The sequence below is a fragment of the Salvia miltiorrhiza genome, chromosome 2 (genome assembly GCF_028751815.1).
Source record: "Salvia miltiorrhiza cultivar Shanhuang (shh) chromosome 2, IMPLAD_Smil_shh, whole genome shotgun sequence".
Lineage (NCBI taxonomy): Eukaryota > Viridiplantae > Streptophyta > Magnoliopsida > Lamiales > Lamiaceae > Salvia > Salvia miltiorrhiza.
The window spans coordinates 481,987-507,888 of record NC_080388.1 but is presented as its reverse complement, the minus strand read 5'-3'; the positions used below and the strand labels follow the sequence as shown (position 1 = coordinate 507,888).

The 25,902-nt window shown below is 34.2% G+C and overlaps 1 protein-coding gene across 1 annotated transcript; it reads left to right on the top strand.

The window, feature by feature from the left end:
• Positions 1 to 20,659: 20,659 nt before the first annotated feature.
• On the top strand, positions 20,660 to 24,625 carry LOC131012506 (remorin-like). Its single transcript, XM_057940504.1, has 4 exons — positions 20,660 to 20,824; positions 20,944 to 21,031; positions 21,214 to 21,295; positions 24,277 to 24,625. Exons 1-4 carry the CDS (start codon positions 20,782 to 20,784, stop codon positions 24,475 to 24,477), a joined length of 414 nt encoding a protein of 137 aa, XP_057796487.1. The 5' UTR covers positions 20,660 to 20,781; the 3' UTR covers positions 24,478 to 24,625.
• Positions 24,626 to 25,902: the final 1,277 nt, after the last annotated feature.

Below are 25,902 nucleotides of genomic sequence, written 5' to 3'. Positions count from 1 at the left end.
AGCAATTATTCCAATAAAAATGACTATTATGATATCGTCAAAGACAGACAAATCTATATAATATATAAAAGAGGTGGTGGATGTATGTCACAGCCCGTAACCCTTAATGACAAATTTAGCCGGGATTATGACTTGGGATGAGAATTAATGAGTGGGAACGAATATGGACAATTACTTAACATTAAAGTATATGGAAATGTCACTCATAGATAAAATGCTAGGATCATATATGATCATTTGGATACTTATAAAACATACACATAAAGGAGAACTGATTAAGGTGGGTTACCCAATAACACGTGTCACAACTTCATAACATAGAGTTATTCTAATTAAAGTGTTTTGCAGCGGAAAACGTGTGAGATATACATATGAAGATGTATACTCAAGGTTACATTTCTTGAAATGTCAAATGAACACCCGCTCAACATCATTCCATTCCATCAGCTGCTCAACCTGCACATTTAGAAATACATGCAGGGCTAAGTATAAAAATACTCAGTGGGCACATATGCCTACTATGAAATATAACATGCTTCGTAAAGATTTAAATTGTCATGCCATCATAAGCAGTACAGCAAGGGGTTTTTCGCTAAAAAGGCCCAAGCTTACTAAATTCAGTTGTGATTCTTAAAGTTCGACTGCAGTCTACGTTCTCTTGTAATCTATCATATCTGGAACTGTGTGCCGGAGAGGTGGCCACCTCTCACGGTCACTTGACCGGCCAACCCGCTAGATGACTCACGGTCACTGGTGTACACTAGCCCTGGCAGGATAGCTATCAACTGCTCAGGACCCGAATTCGATTGCATCATTGGCAAAGCCAAAGCAGATAGATATCATACTAAAATTTAAACATTTTATGGCAAGACAATACTTGAAATAACTTTAACTCAAAGATTTTGTCATGAAATAACTTGCTCAAAGGTAGCATTAAACTCGTTTGATAGATATATAAAACTGAATGAAATTAACAGTTAGATCATCACATGCATTCATTCGTATAAGAGGCCTACGACACGCAGGGGATCTCTATATACGTATAGTAAAAGTAATGCCCACCTGATTGCAGTGTTTTGCTACTTAAGACAATGATTCTCTTTCCTTAGCGCGATAGGTTACTCAGACGCTTTTGTTTATTTGAACCTTTGATAACACGAAAACATGTGTTCGAGTGAATAATAGAAAAGATAACAACAAATGCAGTGAATCACTATTCACTCATTTCTCTAACTACCCATATTTCCTTAAACGACTATATCTAACTCATATACAATCGTTCTTCCTTTATCAAAATACTTCATGTACCTTTGAGGATGTAGGAAATTCCATTTTATTCATTTATTTATATATTATAAATAAAGAATAATTCTATAAACATAAAACGTTTTCCTTTTCCCCATTTAATAATGCCAATCACCAATATATATATATACACATCAATAGCTCATTTATAAACTAAAAGTGATATTTTATCAACAATAAAACTTTAAAATCCTTAATAGGAATTATTTTGAATCATTTCCATCTCAACAAAACTGTATAGATTCAACTTCAACTAATAAACTGCTTTTACTCCGAACTCGTATGGAGTCGAATTTTATATCAATAGAAACCTCTTTGAGTCTAGTTTAATTGAAAAAAAAGTGTGTTTGAAAAACTCCAAGTAGTTTAAGAGATATAGCGATTTTCCCATCGCCTACCAGATTCGGCAGTTTCTGCCAACTGAAAGTCCAGATTTTTGAAAAAATAGCAAACGTTACCGGAATAACCTCAAATTTTATATGCAGATAGCTAACACATATATCTTCATACAATAAAACTTTGAGAGCTAATTATCAACATATGGTTACTGAAATAATTAACCTAATCATCTGCCTCACGACAGTTTTAGCAGATACGGGCAGTAGACTTCTCGAATTTTAAAAGGGTAGTAAACGAAGTTCAAATGATATGAAACTTTGTACGAATATTTACCACACTCCCATCTATACCCCAGAAATTTCCCATATTATAATAGAAACGGGAATGCATCGAAATAAGGGCGTCAACTTACCCTTGTCCAAGTGAGCACTAATGGAAGTTGTTCGTCGGGGGTTTTCTGGTCGTCGTTCTGCTATGGTGTTTAGCCGCGAAGGTCTACGACTTAGTCTTCCTCGTGCGAGGTAGATCAGGCTACACAACGGTGGTTTCTCGATCCTTTTTCATCGTAAGGATAGTGAGAAACGAAAGCCGTAAGTTGGCCGGTGGCTAAGTCGGGAATTCGACGTTGGCCGCCGAAGGATATTGCGGTCTTTGATCAGGGAAAAACAGAGAAGGCTTCGGCCTTTCGATTGTTGGATTTGGTAGCCTGAAGATGGAGGAACGAGTACACGTTCTCGGTTCAGAGCCTAGTGGCCGGTCGGCGAAGAAACAGCCCGGCGAAGGGAGCTCACTTGAGCTCTTGCAAGTAAGAAATTTTAAAAATTCTCCTAAACTCTCTCTTGCCTCACACCTCTTGCTGCACTTCTTCCTTCTGCAGAACTCTCCTCAATTTATAGAGGAGTTTCTGCAGACAACAGAATCAAAATGGTGGAAATTTTTGGTACCGGGAGTTGCAACTTTTGAAGATTTGATTGTTGAAATTTGCATCCTTTGACAATTGTAATCTTGCCGTGAAATTTCTTTCTCGGCGTGCTGAAGCTTTTGAAAATTGAAGATGAATAGTTGTAGGAGAGAGTTGGTGATAAACTGAACTTTTTGCAGAAGAGTTTATGATGGAAGAAAATGTAATAAAATGGAGCAATTACACATGCATGAAGATAATGCAACTTTTTTTAAAAAAAATTGTTGCAGTAATGAGGTGTTGGAGGGGAAGGTGGAATAGTGTAGGGAATAGTGTAGGAATAGTGTAGGAATTGATGTGTTGGATGAAAAATCGAGACATACGTGTAGTGCCGTGATCTAGTTTCTCCTAGTTCCTGTAATAATTCTCCAATTCTCGTTTAATAAATACTCGTCGTATTTATATAAATTAAATCCTCAATCTTGAGATTTAATACGTGAAAGTCGGAATTAATTCGCGACTTAATACCTTAACACATATAACGCGAAATAATAAAATTATTATGCATATGATCTCAAGTTATAATTCTAGCAATTTGATTTAAATAACACGATTTATAAAATCGGTTATAAATCTAAATTTTCTAATAATATTGATTAAATCAATAAACTGGTAAAACAAAGTCTCAAACGTATAGTTAAACCAATAAATTTAATTATTGGCTTCATTCATGACTGAATATTAAATCGCAGCTCTGTATCTCTTATACAGACTTTTGCTGAAATAATATTATCTGAACAAAATAATCACCATAAATAATTAAAAGAATTTTATAACTAATGCACATATTTAATCTAATATGTATTTAAAAGAGCGGGGCATCACATACTACCCCCCTTAAAATAAATTTCGTCCCGAAATTTGCATACCTGGTATTCTAGCTTGTGATACTAGTCATTCGTTTCATTCATCTCTTTTGTAGCCTTTTCCATCCTGTGATGGTTCCACTACATGACGAGAACAACATTATTGCCTCGTAACACTTGAACCTTACAATCTAGTCACTAAACTGATTTCTCTTCATAACTTAAGCCTTGAGCTTGGACTATCTCATATTTCTTAATCACATACTTTCTTAACTGCGAGACTTAATACCTAGTGTATACATCCGCAATCCTCCACTAACCATTAGTGCATTATTCCTGACTTTCGCGAATCCTTTCGTTTTTCTCATTCTCAAGGCGAGACACATTTTCTCACCAATATCCATTTTCATTTCATGCTTTTATAATCCTTTCCCGCAATTCACACTTAACTATTAATGCAACTACACAGCTTGATATTGTCTCTGGATGCTGAACAATTACTAAACTGAATAAGGCAATCACCAATCAATACTTCATTTTAGTGGTGAAACATCTTATCTTTAATTTCCAATTGATGGTACCATCATAATTCTTCACTAATTCGAATCATCTCTGTTGTCTTACATTGAAATCTCTTTGCTCGAAAAAGCCCTTCAAATTCTTGTCAGCTATAAGGACCTCACACTTAATTCCGTAGAGATAGTGTCTCCAAATTTCCAACACGTGCACAACCACAACGAGTTCTAAGTCATAAGTCAAGTAATTCAACTTTGGGACTAATGAGACATAGTGCTCAAGTTCTCTGAAGTTTAAAACAAATACTTGCTTCCTAATTCCTATTGATGGAGCTTTTGACACTATAGCCGAAACAATCACCCTTCTAGTGTGAGGTTGTTGGCTTTGAGGCTTGGGTTAGGATCTTAAGTCTTATTCTAAAGTTCTTTTTCTATGCTCAAATTTTCTGTTGTTTTCTTCATTCCATTTTCTTTCCTTCACCACATCTTGAGGTGGTGTATATCCAGATTGTGTCGGAGTCTTCCCATTCTCCCTTGGTAGCAGTGATTCGATGGTGAGAGTCTTGCTCGTTGGTTGCTCCTACGTAATATTTCTTTGGCTTGGTAGGGGAATTGAATATCTCATGACGCCATTCGTTTGCGAACTCCTTCACGCGTTTCTCATAAGTGTCCACCACATTTGGAGCACGTCCTGACATTTTGTTGAAAACTCTATCATACTAGTTATCTTCCCTGGTTCTCCACTTGGGATTCCAGAAGTTGCTTTGTTTCTACCGACTGTCGGTCAAAAGATAGGTTGATGCTTAGTGTATCTTTCTAATTGTGAGAATATCACCTTCTAGTACTTCGAGAACTGACAGCAAACCAAGTCATTCTAGTCATTACTGTGCTTATCGTGGTAAAATAAGATCTTATTGTGACAACTACATAGTGTGAGTCTATACATTGGAATGACGCCCTACTCAAGGTCAAAATCCTAATTGACAATCACCGAGATCTTAGTTATATGGGCTGGCCAGACCCAACACAATGAATCACTCAGTCAAATGGGAGCTTCGCCCCCAATCATGTCAACTTCTTATCTCTTATAAAGCTCTAAGTCAACTTCTAACTTAAAGCACTTACTAATAAGTATTTCATCATAAGTTATTGATACCATGAAAGTCCATTCTATGTTGTTCTAGCCAAGCTATCACGACTAACATCATAATCACAAGCAACATAAATTCTTATGTAAAAAAAAAATTTAATCTCACCGCTATTGAAATAGCTCAAGTGAATCCTTAGTCTTAAGGCATTACCTCTATGTTGTAACATCTCTATGTTAAACATTTCTATCTTACCAGTCTTTACTTAAATCGATCAAGCGGTGCTATCACGATTAACATTCTCAAAGCATTCTTGGGTGGTACTCAAACGGTTTGTAAGAGGACCCATCATTCTAATCGTATAGGCAGCTAGCCTAAAACGACAACATAAAGCTTTCTCATTCATTCATACATACATACTTCTGTTTCTTTTGAAACCTTAACATATATGGACATTTAATGTCCCTTTCATGAAAACTTTGCTTATGCCAGAAAGATTCAAGGAATCTAACTCGACCATACATACATACATACATTGATTCGTTAAGGGCTCGGGTTGTCCCAAACACGAAATACATTCATTGAGTCGTTATGGGTTCGGGTAGTCCTAAACACGACAAAAAGCATTCACATAGCATCGTAAACATAAGGCGCACATTTTCTTGAAAAACTTTCATAACATCTGAAATACATATATGTATATTTTTGAAACTATTATCGTACCTTTGTTGCGGCAGTGTGACGGCGAGCTGAGGGTTACTGACATTCTTAGAAGTCTAGAGATACTATTCTAGACTCGACATCAAAAACTTATGATTATCATTATCAAAGACATGAAAGGAAACTTATGCTCTATCTCATATTCTATCTCCTTACTCAACTCTATATAAACTCTCCACTCATCTCAAATCCTTAAGTTCAAGGATAGGTTTCAAGAAAATCATGGTTCCAAGTCTTCGATTTGTCTCTCATATAAGGCTCGTCTAATCTCATTCAAACACATAGACAACACAATCACCTAAGGCCCATAAGAAAACACAATCAAACATTATCAAAACATGCTCTGTTTTTATACTGACTCAACTTCAAAATCTAACCTGTTTTGACTCCGACACCTCCTGGACTCGAGACTCATACCAAAAGAAAGGTCTTCGAGTCTAGTTTCATATAAAAAAAAGTAGAGTCAAAAACGCCAAGTATTGTAGGAGATATGACTGTTTTACTACAGTCTACCATATTCGGCAATTTTGAGCAATCGAAAACTTGGATTTAAAAAAAATAGTAAACGTTGTCAAACTGGGATCATCTTTGGTGGATATCTAGCTAACACTATAAGGTTAATACCATAAAAATTTTGAAACCTAGATCACACAGGAAGCTACTGAAATGAATGACTCTTTCTCATGTTCTCTGAAATTCTCGGTAGTAATGTGCAGTTTAGGTTTTGTATTTTATAAAAATAGTAAACGAAGTCCAAATGACTTAAAATTTTACCGGTGTGCTTAAGACTCATGTAGGGATTTGCTATAAAATTTTCAAAGCTATTAGACATCTAAAAACCGTCGATCACAGTAGGTCAGTAGGCCTACGAAATTCACCAAAATCTCATCTCAAACTCTTAAATGCTCAAATACATATATCTTAAGCCAAAATCACTTAAATAACACATAGGCAAAAAGTCCTAATTTTTATTAAAGTAAACTCTTTGAAATTTAATAAACACACATGATACCTTAATCCATTCATAGATCTATCAATCTTAGCCAATTAATCTCACATATAACCCATCAATTTACAAATTAGAGCATAGATACACATATCCCTAATTTTATTAAACTAACTCATATCAAAATCATCAATTGACATCATATACTCAATTTACTCCATCAATCATCATCATATACATCTCATGGACTCATCTTCATCATCTATTAATCATCTTAACCATTGAACTCGAAAGTTCCCAATTTTGGGTAAACTAAACTCCATCGAACTTTCACATCTCAAGGCATATACTTCACATATAACATCATACAATCTAGATCTATAAAAATAAGAATCACTTACCCAAGATTAAACAAAGATCATAGTTTTCCTTTCTCACTCTTCAAACCAAACCCCACGGTCCTCTTGAAATCTTCAAGAATTGAAAGATGTTTATGTTGATTTGGTGGAGGATTTGATCTTGAGGTGAACTTGGAAGCTTTGGTGATTCATCTATGGTGATCTTTTGGAGCAAAATCGGAAGAGAGAGAGAGAAATTGAGAGTGGCCGAATGGTGAAGAAAATGAGGAAAATGAAGTGAATTTGTCTTGCTTAGGAAGGATGATTGGAGACCAAATACTATTCACCATTTAATACTTGTCCCCCCCTAAACCTATACACTAATTCCCTTCCCTTCACCTTCATACCACACGTCCACTTCAAGTAAGGCTAAGGAAATTAATCACAATGAGACACAATTATATGAAGTCATAGTTTGGGTAGTATACTATATCGGTAGACTAACACTTCTTGGTCTTATCAAACAAGGGGATCTTATTATGACAACTCACGAGTTGCAAGGCTCAAACTCAACACAACATCAAAGCAAGGTGTTGTAGAAATTGTTCAAGAGAATCAAAAGAATGACCATAGGGTATGGAATGATTAACTGACTAGGTCGAACGAAATGACCTCGAGTAAGAACCCATCTGGCTTTTTAACCGAAAGTTGCAACACATGGGTTTTCAACCCAAAAGACGTCTACTGAGATTTGGATCATGTGGACTGGCCAGGTCCAACATCATCACCTCCCAGTCACACGGGAAACATCGTCCCGAACTTGGAGAGCCATGAACATACTATACATAACATAACATAAGCTCATCATGACAACTAAACTTATCTTAAGGTTCCCTATCCTATTGATCTCAAACCCCAAACCTCTCTTAAGACATATACACACAGACATACGTACACAGGCGAAACACACTATTCTTAAAATCTATCGTATAGCAAAAGTCGATTCGATGTTCCGTCGCACTTGAACATTCGAACAGTAGAGACTATGGTTCAACCTTTGATGCAACGTTTACCTTGAATTCGTCGTGTATCGTCATTCTGTGCTTTTCCTTTACCTCGTACATATCTTTTCATTCCTCTTTGTAGTTCAAAAGAATCATTGTTTTCTTGAGGGAGCTGAAATGCTCTAAGTTCTCTTTCATTCTTCTACATCATCACCTTAAGAATCTAGATTGTAGAGATATCCTACTAACCTAGTAGTCTATGTTCTTTTTTTGAAATTGTGATCATGCAACTTATAGCAATCTATGTTCTCTGGGAAAACATATGTAAATTTTTCTATTATTCGTCTGATCATAACATCATAGATTGCGAAAATATGCCATGAAAGACAAAACATTCAACATTTCATCATAGCATGCTCTTTACATAAACATATTCATAAAACATCTTAGAACAATAACATCTTTAACACGTTGAACTACAGTTACCTTCTTTCCTTGATTGAGCACGATGCAATGGAGTGTTGAGCGGTGCCATATAAACCCATGTAAGTCTAAAGAATCAAACTAGACTCGACTATTTTAGAATAAGGTTTCTAGGGCCAGAGCGAACGAACCGCTCTGATACCATTCTGTCACAGCCCGCAACCCTTAATGACAAATTTAGCCGGGATTATGACTTGGGATGAGAATTAATGAGTGGGAACGGATATGGAAATGTCACTCATAGATAAAATGCTAGGATCATATATGATCATTTGGATACTTATAAATCATACACATAAAGGAGAACTGATTAAGGTGGGTTACCCAATAACACGTGTCACAACTTCATAACATAGAGTTATTCTAATTAAAGTGTTTTGCAGCGGAAAACGTGTGAGATATACATATGAAGATGTATACTCAAGGTTACATTTCTTGAAATGTCAAAGGACACCCGCTCAACATCATTCCATTCCATCAGCTGCTCAACCTGCACATTTAGAAATACATGCAGGGCTGAGTATAAAAATACTCAGTGGGCACATATGCCTACTATGAAATATAACATGCTTCGTAAAGATTTAAATTGTCATGCCATCATAAACAGTACAACAAGGGGTTTTTTCGCTAAAAAGGCCCAAGCTTACTAAATTCAGTTGTGATTCTTAAAGTTCGACTGCAGTCTAAGTTCTCTTGTAATCTATCATATCTGGAACTGTGTGCCGGAGAGGTGGCCACCTCTCACGGTCACTTGACCGGCCAACCCGCTAGATGACTCACGGTCACTGGTGTACACTAGTCAAGGCAGGATAGCTATCAACTGCTCAGGACCCGAATTCGATTGCATCATTGGCAAAGCCAAAGCAGATAGATATCATACTAAAATTTAAACATTTTATGGCAAGACAATACTTGAAATAACTTTAACTCAAAGATTTTGTCATGAAATAACTTGCTTGAACGTAACATTTAAACTCATTTGATATATATATATGAAACTGAAATTAACAGTTAGATCATCTCATGCATTCATTCGTATAAGAGGCCTACGACACGCAGGGGATCTCTATATACGTATAGTAAAAGTAATGCCCACCTGATTGCAGTGTTTTGCTACTTAAGACAATGATTCTCTTTCCTTAGCGCGATAGGTTACTCAGACGCTTTTGTTTATTTGAACCTTTAATAACACGAAAACATGTGTTCGAGTGAATAATAGAAAAGATAACAACAAATGCAGTGAATCACTATTCACTCATTTCTCTAACTACCCATATTTCCTTAAACGACTATATCTAACTAATATACAATCGTTCTTCCTTTATCAAAATACTTCATGTACCTTTGAGGATGTAGGAAATTCCATTTTATATTATTCATTTATTTATCTATTATAAATAAAGAATAATTCTATAAACATAAAACGTTTTCCTTTTCCCCATTTAATAATGTCAATCACCAATATATATATATATATACACATCAATAGCTCATTTATAAACTAAAAGTGATATTTTATCAACAATAAAACTTTAAAATCCTTAATAGGAATTATTTTGAATCATTTCCATCTCAACAAAACTGTATAGATTCAACTTCAACTAATAAACTGCTTTTACTCCGAACTCGTATGGAGTCGAATTTTATATCAATAGAAACCTCTTTGAGTCTAGTTTAATTGAAAAAAAAAGTATGTTGAAAAACTCCAAGTAGTTTAAGAGATATAGCGATTTTCCCATCGCCTACCAGATTCGGCAGTTTCTGCCAACTGAAAGTCCAGATTTTTGAAAGAATAGCAAACGTTACCGGAATAACCTCAAATTTTATATGCAGATAGCTAACACATATATCTTCATACAATAAAAATTTGAGAGCTAAATATCAACATATGGTTACTGAAATAATTAACCTAATCATCTGCCTCACGACAGTTTCAGCAGATACTGGAAGTAGACTTCTCAAATTTTAAAAGGGTAGTAAACGAAGTTCAAATGACATGAAACTTTGTACAAATATTCACCACACTCCCATCTATACCCCAGAAATTTCTATAATATAATAGAAACGGGAATGCATCGAAATAAGGGCGTCAACTTACCCTTGTCCAAGTGAGCACTAATGGAAGTTGTTCGTCGGGGGTTTTCCGGTCCTCGTTCCGCGATGGTGTTAAGCCGCGAAGGTCTACGACTTAGTTTTCCTCGTGCGAGGTAGATCAGGCTACACAACGGTGGTTTCTCGATCCTTTTTCGTCGTAAGGATAGTGAGAAACGAAGGCCGTAAGTTGGCCGGTGGCTAAGTCGGGAATTCGACGTTGGCCGCCGAAGGATATTGCGGCCTTTGGTCAGGAAAATATAGAGAAGGCTTCAGCCTTTCGATTGTTGGGTTTGGTAGCCTGAAGATGGAGGAACGAGTACACGTTCTCGGTTCAGAGCCTAGTGGCCGGTCGGCGAAGAAACAGCCCGGCGAAGGGAGCTCACTTGAGCTCTTGCAAGTAAGAAATTTTAAAAAAATCTCCTAAACTCTCTCTTGCCTCACACCTCTTGCTGCACTTCTTCCTTCTGCAGAACTCTCCTCAATTTATAGAGGAGTTTATGCAGACAACAGAATCAAAATGGTGGAAATTTTTGGTACCGGGAGTTGCAACTTTTGAAGATTTGGTTGTTGAAATTTGCATCCTTTGACAATTGTGATCTTGCCGTGAAATTTCTTTTTCGGCGTGCTGAAGCTTTTGAAAATTGAAGATGAATAGTTGTAGGAGAGAGTTGGTGATAAACTGAACTTTTTGCAGAAGAGTTTAAGATGGAAGAAAATGTAGTAAAATGGAGCAATTACACATGCATGAAGATAATGCAACTTTTTAAAAAAATTGTTGCAGTAATGAGGTGTTGGAGGGGAAGGTGAAATAGTGTAGGGAATAGTGTAGGGAATAGTGTAGGAATTGATGTGTTGGATGAAAAATCGAGACATACGTGTAGTGCCGTGATCTAGTTTCTCCTAGTTCCTGTAATAATTCTCCAATTCTCGTTTAATAAATACTCGTCGTATTTATATAAATTAAATCCTCAATCTTGAGATTTAATACGTGAAAGTCGGAATTAATTCGCGACTTAATACCTTAACACATATAACGCGAAATAATAAAATTATTATGCATATGATCTCAAGTTATAATTCTAGCAATTTGATTTAAATAACACGATTTATAAAATCGGTTATAAATCTAAATTTTCTAATAATATTGATTAAATCAATAAACTGGTAAAACAAAGTCTCAAACGTATAGTTAAACCAATAAATTTAATTATTGGTTTCATTCATGACTGAATATTAAATCGCAGCTCTGTATCTCTTATACAGACTTTTGCTGAAATAATATTATCTGAACAAAATAATCACCATAAATAATTAAAAGAATTTTATAACTAATGCACATATTTAATCTAATATGTATTTAAAAGAGCGGGGCATTACACCTGGTGCCTCGTCGTCGTGTCGTCGCGTTGCCAACCCTGGGATCAGCGAGTTGTGGTCGTCATCGAGGTTCTTCTCTGACCGCGTCCGGCGATTCCCCGAGCCCCAACGCCACTGCTGCTACTGGAATCTTCAGCTTCGCCGTGCCGCTGCACTCCAGAATCGGTGAGATTTGCCGCTGCTGCGCACGAGTCCGACGAGTAGGGTCCGACGTTGCTGTTATTTCCGGAAAGCTCGCAAATGGCCGCTGCCCTCGTTGAAGAACCAGTGGAATGTCGTTACTTGATCTGAAATCGGCGAGGCTCGCCGTCTGTCTTCCGGTTTGACGGAACATACCAATTATCGGGTGACTTTTAAGAGCTAAGTCTTTATTCGATCTCCCTATTCTTCTCTAGTTTCTAGTAGTTGTTAAGGATGGAGGTTCTTAAGTTGGTTGTTCTAGAGAGCAGTAGGATGTAAAGTATAAATCTTTCTATGGTTATACATATTATGCCCATTTGATATAGTGGTGAAACGTGATTATGCCTCTGATATGAATGCGAACTGAATGGTTATTTGAGATAGCAAAATACCTCGCTTGTATTCAATTGATTGGTTGTTGCTGGAGTGTAGTGAAGGGTGAAATAACTGAAATGGATTGAAGTTGCCATTGTTTAACGAATGAAGGAGACTTGAACTGAAAATAGTAAAGTTAAGGACAAAGCTTACCCTGCAATTGTTTGGTTTGATTGATGTATTGTTCGTTGTAGTTGATTAGTTCCACTGAGGAATTAACTGAAATAAATGATGGTTCATTGTATAATGCAGGTGAATTTAGTCGAGGGAGAATGAAAGTATTGAGCCAAACCTTACCTTGAGAGCTTTGGCAGAAACAAACTGGGTTGTTCTTAAATTTTGTTTTCTCGGTGAAACAAGATGAGAGTGAAAGTTTGCATTTGTTAGGGGATGATACTAATAGAAAATATATATTGCTGCATACTTGAGTGATGAGTGGTGGGAAAAATGATGAGTGATGGGGGAAAGTGGTTGGGAAAGAGTGAATGGTCGGGGTAAAAAAATGAGTGGTGGGGAAAAGTGGTGGTCAAAGATTGATGGAAAGAAAAAGAAAAAAATATAGAGAAGAATTAATGATGTATTTTCTATGTCTCGGTGATTCCGTAACTGAAATAAAATACTGGCTTCGATTCTGCTTGATACTGTATTTACATAAATCTCGATTTCGACATGTGATATCTCGCTAAAATCGATAAGTTATAAAATGAATCAAAATTAAATCCGTAGATTTAATTCGTTCGTTGTTCTAATATATAAATTAAATCCGCAGATTTAATTAACTCACGAGTCTGAAATAATCCACAACTTGAGTAAGAATAAAATCTAATTCCATCTCGCTTAAATAAATAACGTGACTTTGCTAAGTCAGTTATAACTCTGAAATAATATCATTGACTGCTTTAACAATATAAATTCAGGATCATAAGCTGAATTCATATCAGAATAATATCCGTTTTCATTTACTGATGAACAAAAATACACACTCATTACTGGATTTAAAATATATAAAAGAGCGGGTCACTACAAAAGTTGAGTACTTTCATCGATTTAGTAAAGAGCATGTCGTCAACTTATAAAGTTACAATAATCTCTCTCACTTTTTAGTTGGACAATAAACTCAATTCCAATAATAATTTGTTCATGATTGAACAGATACAAGTAATAATTCGAACAGATACACCTTGGGGGTGCTTTTGAATTTAGGATTTCTACTCTTTAGTTGGTAAAATTATCATAGAAAAATAATGAATAATAAAAAGTTCTTTTTTTAGATCTCCTTTTTGTTTTCCTCCATTTTTTACTGAAGAGAATTTCCTCATTTCTCATTCATTATTTTCACTTAAAAGTGTCGGTACAAATTTTTCACTTGAAGGAGATATAATATTATCACACCAAAAATAGATGGATTATATTACCCCTTCTTGAAGTGAAAAGAAGGAAAGTTAAGTGGCGAAATTCTCTTTTGTAGAGAGTGAGTGAAAAGAAAGAGAAAAATTTTTGTTATCACTCATTTTTCCATGATAAATTTATAAACCAAAAATAACATACATTTAGGGTGTGTTCTCTTCGATTAATAAATTTATCACGAGAAAATGAGGGATACCAAAACAATCTCCCTTCAAATACTTCATTCCCCCCCCCCCCCCTCATTTCCTACAAAAAGAGAATTTCATCATTTCTCATTTATTTTTTTTAACTCTAAAGAGGGATAATATTTTCCTTCTATTTTTAAGGGTGATAATATTATCGGTTATTGAAATAAAAATAATGAATGAGAAATGTTGAAATTATATTTTGTAGAAAATAAAGAGAAAGAAATGAGGTATTTAAAAAGAATATTTTTTTTATTATGCTTCTTTTTTTATAATAAATTTATCATTATTAGAAGACACACTTATAATAGAAAGTCGTTTTCTGATAATAATAAAAAAAAAAAAATAGAAAGTCGTACTAATAATAATCACCAATATATATGCTGTGTGGGTGGGTTGGGTGGGTGTGTGTGAGAGAGATGGGCAATTACAAATTTTATTCATTATTATGTTTGGGGGTTTGGGTTTCAAACACGAAATAGTAACACTAAAGATTTTTTTTTCTTAAATCAATTTACGTGACATTTCTCATTAGATGATTAATATGTAACAATGTTACAAATTTAAAATTTTAGTTTTGTAAAGGAATTATATATTGTAACATCGGATAATCATATTCTCTTAAAAATTTGCACATATTTTTGGGTTAATTGCACCAAATATCACCAATTTTGTCCGAATTTCATTTTTCCATAATTTTAAAAAATTCTATTTTTTTTAATCACAGATTGAATTAGTCGTTCATTTTTTCTCATGATTTTTTTCCCCGCAAATCGGAGTTGATAGGCACTGATGTGGCTCGCCGGCACACGCCACATACGTTCCACTCTGTGGATTGAAAAAGTTGTGTTTTTTTATTACACCAAATATCACGAACTTTGCTCGAATTCTATTTTTCCCATAATTTTTCATTTTTTTCATTCTTCACCCACGCTGCCCGGAGCTTTGGCGATTTGAATGGTGGCTTGCGATGATTTACGGGGACAATCCAATTCTGTATTCTCGAGCTTGGGGGCGGAGGACGGTGGAGCTTCGGCTGGCTTCGGTGATTTCATCCGATGGAAGACACAGGATTGATGGGTGGTGGTCGGCGAGATGGATGGCGGCGCGATGGAAAACAGGCGAAGTTTCGACTGGCGGCGCGAAGGAAGATAGGCAGAGCTTCGGTTGGCAGGCACGGCGGAGCTTCGGCTGGCGGCGCGATGGAAGACACTAGTCTGGAGGCGTGATGGAAGATAGGCGGCGGTGGGTGCCGATGGCCCACAGCGCCCCGACGACGAGATGGGTGGCGGCGAGATTGGGATGGAGGAGAAGAAGACAATCGATTTTTGTTGAAGAAGAAAACAACCGATTCTTAGGGATTTTTTTTTTCTAATTCAAGTGATATTAGGGTTTTTTTGTGTGATTTTATTATTTGAGTAATTTTAAATTAATATATACTCCACATCAATATTATGTGTAAATTTAAATCCACATCAGCGTCACGCCAACTTTCCAGTCACCTGAGCTAAAAATCGTGGAAAAAATGAATGACTAATTCAATCTGTGATAAAAATGGAATTTTTTTAAATTATGGAAAAAATGAAATTCGGGCAAAGTTGGTGATATTTGGTGCAATTAACCCTGTATTTTTCGTGTATTTTTTATTTTTATAAATTGTTACACCCAAAGAAAAAAAAACACACTCCCCCGATCTATTGATTGGAGGAGAAGTGTCTTACCAACAGACCGCGCTTCATCGTTCATATATTTTTCATCTATAAATACAATTAGTATTAGCATCCTGTGTAATGCACAAAAAATATTTTTATATTTATTTATTAATATAAAATCGATACAAACGCAATTATCATGTGTAAATATAATAAAAAAATTATTTTAACTGAATATATTTAAACTAAATATTGCAAAAATAAAAAAAAATAAAAAAAAATCACAACATTAAAAATAGATATTATGAAAAGGCAAAAATAATAAGTTAAAAAAATTCAGAACATTAAAAACTAATATTATGAAAAGGCAAAATCAATTAATCAAAAAAACAAAAAAATAAAAATAAAAATAGATTTATTCAAAAAAAGATGAGAGAGGAGAGAGGGAAGAGAATTTTTAAAAACTTTAATCATTAAATAAATACTCCATTCGTCCATCATATCGTTTTCACTTTTGCCATTTTGGTTCATCCACAATATCATTTACCGGTTAACCGGAACCGGTTAAGGACAATCTTCCTAATCGAAAATTGAACCGGTTAACCGATTAACCGATTCGGTTAATGTTTCTCAATTTTGTCGAATTAACCGGTTAATCGGTTAACCGAAATTTAACCGATTTTTATTTTAAAAAATTCAACTTTGTAGAATATGTGCAATAAGATTTGAACTCTTGACATTTGAAAGAAAGAATGAGGTCTTATCCATTGCACCAGTTCATAACTTGTGATAATTTAGAACCAAAAAAAAAAATTATAGACACATGTAATTTATATTAAAAAAAAAGGAAATGCAAACAATGTTTTTAAAATATACAAATAATATTTTGCTATATTAAATTTGGCTGTAAACAATTGTAAGTCATCCTAAAATTAATCCAAGATTACCTTTGTGTCTTTGAGAAAGTTTCTGCAAACTACAATTGAAAATGTCACATATAGAGAAATACATAAAAATATATATATGTATGTATGTATGTGTGTGTGTGTGTGAGCGCCAAATTTGTGCCTCGGGAATTCCAAACATTATGGATGGCTAATGACATATTACCTTTTAGGTTATTATAACAAACTCTGAGGCATCTATAAGCTAAATAGTGATAATATCTCATTTGTTCAAATATATTTCACTTACACAATTTATACGTCGGAAAAGAAACTAAGCTAACTAATGTTTTCATTTAATACTATGTCAAAAATTATACATAAGGTAAGATAAGTGCTTACTCAAAAGATGAAGGGAGCCTTGTTAACCCACTGAACGGACACCAATGAAGCACTCCAAATGACTGCAATATATACAGGGCCGGTCCTGACAAAGCTGAGGCCCTGGGCGAAATTAAAAAATGGGGCCCTAATATAATATCATACTACCACTACAAAAAAATGTATAATCATGCGACCAAAATTACCGGCGGCCCACCGACGATGGAGGGGACGACCGTGTTTTTCAAAATAGCGGCGGAAATACCAGTGGCAAGGATGCCTCCGGTGATCACCGACAGCGCTGCCGCCGGTATTGTTAATATTAATTAATTTATATACTTAAATATATTACAGGCGGCGAGGTGCAACTAGCATTTGCATTTTAAATTGAACTTTAACTTTTAAATGCAACTAGCATTTGCATCTCGTGCAATGCACTGAAAATATTTTTTGTTTTTACTATTTGTATAAAATTAATACTAATTTAATTATTATACTTATAAATATAATAAAAAATTAAATTTAATTGAATATATTTGAATTGAATCTTAAAAAAATAAAAAAAATCACAATTATAAAATTTGATATTAAAACAAAAATAAAAAATAAGTTAAAAAAATTAAAAATAAAATACTCCTAATTTAAAAGAATTAAAAATATATTTATTTAAAAAGATGAGAGAGGAGAGAGAAATTTATAAAACTTTAATATTTAAACATGCATAAATTTTACATTTTAAATCAAATATTTTCATAAAATATAGTATCATATTAAAGCTCTTATCATGATCTTTAATTTGATATGCATATTAAATATTTTATAATTAATTGAATTTCACAATTTTGGAAAGAAATGTAACAACAAATAAGAAGTTAAAGAAAATAAAAAATGAAAATAAAAAGAAATATATATAGTTTAAACATAAACCTTCAATTTTATTATAACTACAAAATTTGTCACTCAATTTTAAAATTAATTTGAAATTGAAAACTCTCTATTTAATATAGTATAGATATAAATTTGACAATAAATTATGTTGGGCCCAAAATCATTTTGTTAGCATACATAAGATGTATAATTAATAGGATATATTAAAAATTTTGGGCCCTCAAATTTTTGGGGCCCTGGGCCGTCGCCCATGCCCGCCCACCCTCAGGACCGGCCCTGAATATATAGTAATTTTGAAGAAAGTATTCAGAAAAAATTCTCAACATATGTATGAAGCTTATATCTACACATACGATCAGCATGAAGACATAATATTGAAGTTAACCATGATTGGCCTGTAGAGTTAATTCAAAATTTAAGATCCCCAAAAATCAGGTAATTCATATTTAGGGGGGTGTATTCGTTGTGGATTTCCACAGACTTTAAAAAGTCCATGGATTTTAAATTCCATGGAATTCACATAGATTCCAGACGACTTTCAAAAAATTCGTGGTTGGATTTCACCCCGATTTTCACTGATTTTCGAAGAATTTTGGGGATAATTCTGGAATTGAAATCCATGATGCCAACGCCCGCTGAGTCCCAGCACCGCTGGAAACCCAGCGAGCGCTGGGTTCCAGCGAGCACTGGGACCAAATAACCACTATATAAAGGGCCAGCGAGCGCTGGTGCCCTAATTTCTTTCTTTCTTCTCCTCTCCAGCGCCGCTCCAGAATCTCCCCCCAAAAAAAATCCCCTTCAACTACAATTCTTCCATACCACTACCCTCTAAAATCACCTTCAACAATATAATGGTCCGAACGAAGAACGCAAACGTCGGTAGAGGGGAGCTTACTTTGAGCGAAAGGTATGAATGTCCATTTGAATTGCAAAGCGAATTAGAGGGAGAAATTTTTAAGAAATTTAACTCCAACTATATTACTCCTCCGCATTACTTGGATTGGGAGTTGATTACTGATTTGAATCTTGAGCGGCAAGTTGGTTTGTATTTGAATAATCTAGGAATGAAATGGTATGCTAAAAATATTGAATTTTCTGGGTATGATCCTCTATGCTATGAATTTATGACTACTGTGGAAATGGCTGGTGATATGAAATGGATTAAAGTTAGGATGTATGAGCGAGAGTATCGCATTAGTTTGGCTAGAATGAAAGCTGTTTTTGGTTTCAGTATTGGTGGATTATCTGATAAAACTCGGGGATGGAATGTTAATCAAGCGTGGAATCGATTGACTGACTGTGATAATTGGGATAGTTCGGGTATGCCTAGTGGGTACATTAAGGATCCGGCGTCCATGCTTCATACACTGCCCTTTTTTTGGAATCTTGTGGTTGAGAGTCTCCCATAATAATATTACTAGACACCGAACAGTACTATATGAATGAATAAAAATAAAAAATAAAAAACATCAACAAAAAACTAAAATCAACTCACATGCAATAGAAACACAGCATACAGCTGCTAACAATTTATAAAGGTACAAGATTCATGCTATAGAAAAATTGCATAATTAAAATACTATGAAGATATAAAATTTATGAAAAAATACGTGGCTAAAAGCTAATATAGAACCCTGAACTGAACTTGTCTTCTTTTTTTGAGGGGTGGTAGGTGTCTGGCGAATGTGTGAGGAGAACCCTGAACCTGCAAATCCTCCGGTCCTAGCCCTCTGCAAATCCCAACCCAATTCACCTCTCCTTGCTCCGATTCCCGACGACAGCAACTGAAAACCAACAACCGCCGCCTGACCCAAGCCCCCCTCTCACTTTCTTCAAGGTTACCACCGCTGCCTCTGAAGTCTCCGGCGAAATCACTATGAAACGCTAATCACAGACCGACTCTGTCGCCGCCTCTGTCGCGGCCACCATGGATGCTCCGTCTCGCTCCCCTCGGACGGTCGGCGCCTTCACCAGTCCTCGTCCCTCTCAAACGCGTTGCCCCAACTCTTCACCAGATCTAGAAGAAAACCCTCTGGAGAGAAGGCTAGCTAGGGTTTCGAGCTTGAGAGAGGAAACGACGAATGAGAGAATGAAAAGGCGGAGGAGAGAGGAAAAAATTGAGGCAGATTAGATTTTAGTTTAAGGGGTATATCCCCCTTTAATTAAGTATCTTTATGTATTTAGTGGAGCCCTAATTATTTCCAAATTTAGACTGGGCCTATTGGAGTGGGACAGCCAAAAAAGGAAACTGAGCCTATTGGCCTGGGACAGAGGGAGTAATAATTAACATCAATTATTATACTCCCTCCGTCCACGAAATGAGTACCCATATTTCATTTTTCGTCCGTCCACGAAATGAGTACCCATTTCCCTTTTTGACAAGTGTACCCCACACATCTCTTTAATTAATACACTCAAAAAGTGGGACCCTTAAACTATTCACACTACACTCCATACATTTCTTAAAACCCGTGCCGTCCACAAATGGGTACTCATTTCGTGGACGGAGGGAGTAGTAGCTAATTGATAATAGTTTAATTTTTATTTTATTTTTTAATTTTGAGGAAGAGAAACGATGGGGTTTGAACCTTATGCCTCATTGTTCACAGACAGGAGTTCGCACCGCATAGTATTCCTTGGGGTGATAATAGTTTAATAGATGATCTAAAATTGCGATATCCAAGTTCCAACCGAACTTACCTATACTATGATGTCATCATCATTCTAGCTTGGCATTTTTCAACTGCATATCCCTCTTCCACCTACCCTCCAAACCTTCCTTTTACTCTTTTCATCCCTCTCACATCCCACTCTTTAATCTCACACACACCTCATACACACACAGAAGCAAACATGGGAGAAGAAACAAAAACAGTGAATAAGCAAGATGACAGGGGTGATTAATCTCTTATTTTTAATTATTAATCTTTATTAAATTCTCCTCTTTTTTGTTTTAGTCGTTTTTCCAAGGGGAATTTGACTTGTATAGTTGTATTTATTGTTTTCTATTTTTAGATGCTGTGCTTGCAAAACTGGAGATTGAGAAAAAATTGTCACTAATCAAAGCTTGGGAAGAAAACGAGAAAACAAAAGCTCAAAACAAGTACACTTTCTTCTCTCTCTGTTTTTTTTTTAATCTTTTGGAATTAAAATTCTCTACTTTTTAGGTAATAGAATTTGTATGAAGGGGAGCCTAAAAGAAGTCTTACTCCTATTAATTATTGAAGCAACTTGTTTTTATTAATTTTGATTAGAATTAAGTGAATTAAAATGTTTATGATTCAGGGCACATAAAAAGTTATCAGACATAGATGCTTGGGAAAATACAAAAAGAGCAGCTGTGGAAGCACAACTGAAGCAGATTGAGGTAAGAATTTCTGTGTCCAATTTTGCCATCTAAAAAAACTGCTAATGGTATGCATATACTTAGTTTAATGATAAGATGTTTAGTGATAGGATGGTTAATATTTAAGTTCAGAAAACTGCAAATTCTCTTAATTTTCTAAATTATCTCTTCTTTTTCTGATACAACCTATCTTGGAAGCACTTATATAATTATATTATGTGTTTTAGCATCAACAATGAAATGTTCATGAAAACAGAATCTGTGAAAATTCTCACAAATATATAATCTAGGGAATTAAGAAGAAAAAAATGGTAAAACTTCCTGAAGACATGCTTGACGTAATATTACAACTTTGCAACATTTGAAACAGATTCATATTAGGATGCATACTCTTTAAGATATACTCCCTCTGTCCACGAAAAAGTGCCCTACTTACCCCTTTTTTTTTGTTCACGAAAAAGTGCCTTGTTTACCTTTTTGTACATTCATACCCTTTACTTTTCAATTTATTTACAACTTATGTCATTAATAAATCCACACTTTTATTTAATCTATGCAATTAACCCACACAATTAATCCCATTTATTTATTTATTTTCTTAATTTTCAGTTTATTTATTTATTTTCTTAATTTTCAGTTTATTTATTTATTTATTTTCTGAATTTCAAGTTTATTTATTTATTTATTTTTGAATTTTTAGTTTATTTATTTCCAGTTTATTTATTTATTTATTTATTTTCAGTTCATTTATTTATTTTCTGAATTTTCAGTTTATTTATTTATTTCCAGTTTATTTATTTTCCATTTTATTTATATATTTATTTTCTGAATTTTCAGTTTATTTATTTATTTATTTTCTGAATTTCAAGTTTATTTATTTATTTATTTTTGAATTTTCAGTTTATTTATTTTCCAGTTTATTTATTTCCAGTTTATTTACTTATTTATTTATTTATTTCCAGTTTATTTATTTTCCAGTTTATTTATTTCCAGTTTATTTACTTATTTATTTATTTATTTCCAGTTTATTTATTTTCCAGTTTATTTATTTATTTATTTTCTGAATTTTCAGTTTATTTATTTATTTATTTTCTGAATTTCAAGTTTATTTATTTTTGAATTTTCAGTTTATTTATTTATTTATTTATTTTCGAATTTCCAGTTTATTTATTTTCCATTTATTTATTTATTTATTTATTTTCTGAATTTTCAGTTAATTTATTTCCAGTTTATTTATTTATTTATTTATTTCCATTTTATTTATTTATTTTCTGAATTTCAAGTTTAGTTATTTATTTATTTTTGAATTTTCAGTTTATTTATTTTCCAGTTTATTTACTTATTTATTTATTTATTTCCAGTTTATTTATTTATTTTCTGAATTTCAAGTTTATTTATTTTTGAATTTTTAGTTTATTTATTTATTTATTTATTTTCGAATTTCCAGTTTATTTATTTTCCATTTATTTATTTATTTTTTTTCTGAATTTTCAGTTAATTTATTTCCAGTTTATTTATTTATTTCCATTTTATTTATTTATTTTCTGAATTTCAAGTTTAGTTATTTATTTATTTTTGAATTTTCAGTTTATTTATTTTCCAGTTTATTTATTTATTTATTTCCAGTTTATTTATTTATTTTCTCAATTTTCAGTTTATTTATTTTCGAATTTTCAATTTATTTATTTTCTGAAAATTTTATTTCCAATTTATTTATTTTCCATTTTTTTATGTATTTATTTATTTATGTATTTTCTGAATTTCAAGTTCATTTATTTAGTTAGTGCAAGATTAGTAAAAGTAACCACAATACATTAACACTACCCTTTTAGTCTTTTACACCACCTTTACACCATCTTTTTCAACTTTCTTAAAACCCGTGCCAGCACCCAAATGGGGCACTTTTTCGTGGACGGAGGGAGTAGTATTTTTTTTTGTTATAATTTTTTCATGAGAAAATTAACAATAACTTCCTAGAAGGGAGGGACACGAATTTTAAAACGAAGTTGTTGAGTGTATTGAGAGTGGTGAAAAGATGTTATAATTAATATTAAAAGCGGCGAAAATATGAAAAGTACGGGTAATGGGATGCTATTAGTGGTCGAGTATAGTCCAAAAATATAAAGGAATGTTTTTTTGGAGGCACACCGAAAGAGAAAGTTAGAAATTTATTCGGGGGTGGAGGGAGTAAAATTTTCGTAACTTATCTTATTTCTCATTTTCTTATGATAAATTTGAAAAAAAAAACATGTGCCTTTACTTTTTATCCTCATTATTAGAATTTCTTCAATCATGTCTGTCCTTCCAATGAGATATGAATAAAAAAAAATTAGCTTAAAATGATGAAGTTATCTTTAAGTATCGATCTATCTTAATAAACAATGGACTAACGTATATTACTTTTATCTATCTAGGACTAAAATCAATATATAAACGTTCGCCTATAAGGTGTTTGTTTTGCATAATTGAGTTTATTTTTATCCTTATGACTAGAATTTCTACAATCTCACTCTTTCAGTGACATATGAATCAAGCAAAGCTAGCTCAAATGATAGAAATTAGGACAAAGTGTTAATTCATCTTAGTAAATAAGGGATTAACTTTACTATTTTCATCATTCAAAGTTAATCCTCAAAAGTAAATGCCCCCAAAAAGATTACTTCGTCCGTCCGCCATAAGTATATCATTTTGGCTAGGGCATGAGGTTTAATGAAATAGTAGGTGATGTTTATATAGTGGATAAAAAAAATCCACCAAATGAAATGAGTGGTTGAGATTAAATAGTGGGTGTGATTTTTTTTTATAAATAATGAGTATTTGTAAGGATAAATGATGGTGTTAATGGGCAAAAATGCCCCATCCCCCATCCCTAAATGATAAGTATATGTGGTATTATGTCCTAAAACGAAAAGTGACATACTTTTCACGGAAGCCAAAAACGACAAAAGTGATATACTTATGGCTGACGGAAGAAGTACTAAAGTTTTCATAATATGAAACAGGAAAAGTTTGAGAAGAAAAAGGCAGAATATGCAGAGAAGGTGAAGAATAAGGAGGCTTTAGTTCACAAGGCAGCTGAGGAAAAGAGAGCAATGATTGAAGAAGATCGCAGCAAAGAGTTTCTCAAGGCAGAGCAAATGGCTGCCAAATATCTCAACTCAGGCAGCAAACCTGAGAAATCATGTGCATGCTTTAGCTGCTGATTCTACTTGTCAATATATGCTGATGAATTTCTCTTTTATTTGTTGTTTTAGGCCAAGTTTTCTCTTCATTTCATTAATTAAGAATTTGGTGGTTTTTTGCTTGTTTAATTGTGTGATGTGATGTGATTTCTTCAAAAAAAAAAAAATTGTGTGATGTGATATTTTGATCCCTTTGATAAATTCAGTCACTTTGAGAGTATATATGTTTAAATTATTGAACGAAGTGAATTGATTATAAAGCTAGCTTTAGACTATACTCAAATCCTCCTCCATATCCTCCCCAACACACTGCAAATTTTTGAAAATGCAACTAATCTCAGTTATAGCACAATCGTGAAAAATAATCAGCTTCTATACAACACTTGTTATTTATCACAAACTAAAGTTATAGCACAATCTTTGATCTAGTAGATATAGTCCAAGTAATAAAGAGATCCCAAAATCCATGCTTAATCTAATTAATAAAAACAAGGGTTAAATCATGTTTTGTGCTCTCAACTATTAGCATTTTTCAGAAAATGTCCCGAAGGAACATTTGGAAAAGTTTATGTCATGCTTTTCCAAATCCAGCAACGGAATGATGACTCGCCTCACGGGACTCTTGGATAGATTTTTTTTCCATGTTTCACAATTTTTTTTAAAGAAAATAAAATAAAAAAGTTATCCCTCCCCCTCTCTCTCTGTTCCAAATGATCAACGACATTGTAAAGATGGACATAAATCAATCTTTGCCAAAAGTAGAGGGTTTTTTAATAGATAACATTAGTTGAGGACATTTTCTAGAAGGGTTAATAGCCAAAAAATACATGAACTATCACCAAATTTGCAAATTACACATGACCTTCAAAAATGGCCTCAGAATACACCACCTTTTAATTTTGTTGTGATTTGCACATGCGTTGACCATCCCCTAAATCTTAGATGACGTGTCTCCCGGAATTTGCAGACGTGGACATACCGGCGATCATACAAAACGACGTCGTTTTGTAAAGCTTTTAACAATTAAAAAAAATAAAAATTAAAAAAAGAAAAAAGAAAAAAAAACGATATTGCCTCTCGCCGCCGCCGCCGCTCACCCCTTCTTCTCCAAATCTCGGCTGCCGCCTTCCTCCTGGGCCGGCGAACCGCCCAGATCCAGAAGAGGCGTCGCTTCTCCAAATCTCGGCCGCCGGCTTCCGCCTGAAAATGAGGCTCAAATCTGGAAAAATCGAAAAATAGGCAAAAGGAGAAGTAATTGGTAGTGAGGCTCAGATCTGGAAAAATCGAAAAACAGGCAAGAGGAGTCGCCGCCATGGCTGCAAAACCCGGTTGCATTAGATCTAGAGAGATAGAAATGCCCTCCGGGTTTGCCCCGCCAAGATACAGGTCAGATCCGCCTCCATGCCAGACCCAACTCAGAGAAACTCGTCATCACAGCCTCAAATA

Bases quoted from the DNA above. Each gene is read 5' to 3' on its own strand.
- LOC131012506 (XM_057940504.1), top strand. From the start codon at position 20,782: ATGGGAGAAGAAACAAAAACAGTGAATAAGCAAGATGACAGGG. The intron at 20,825-20,943 runs GTGATTAATCTC...TTCTATTTTTAG, and splicing joins GAATAAGCAAGATGACAGGG to ATGCTGTGCTTGCAAAACTG. The intron at 21,032-21,213 runs GTACACTTTCTT...TTTATGATTCAG, and splicing joins AAAACAAAAGCTCAAAACAA to GGCACATAAAAAGTTATCAG.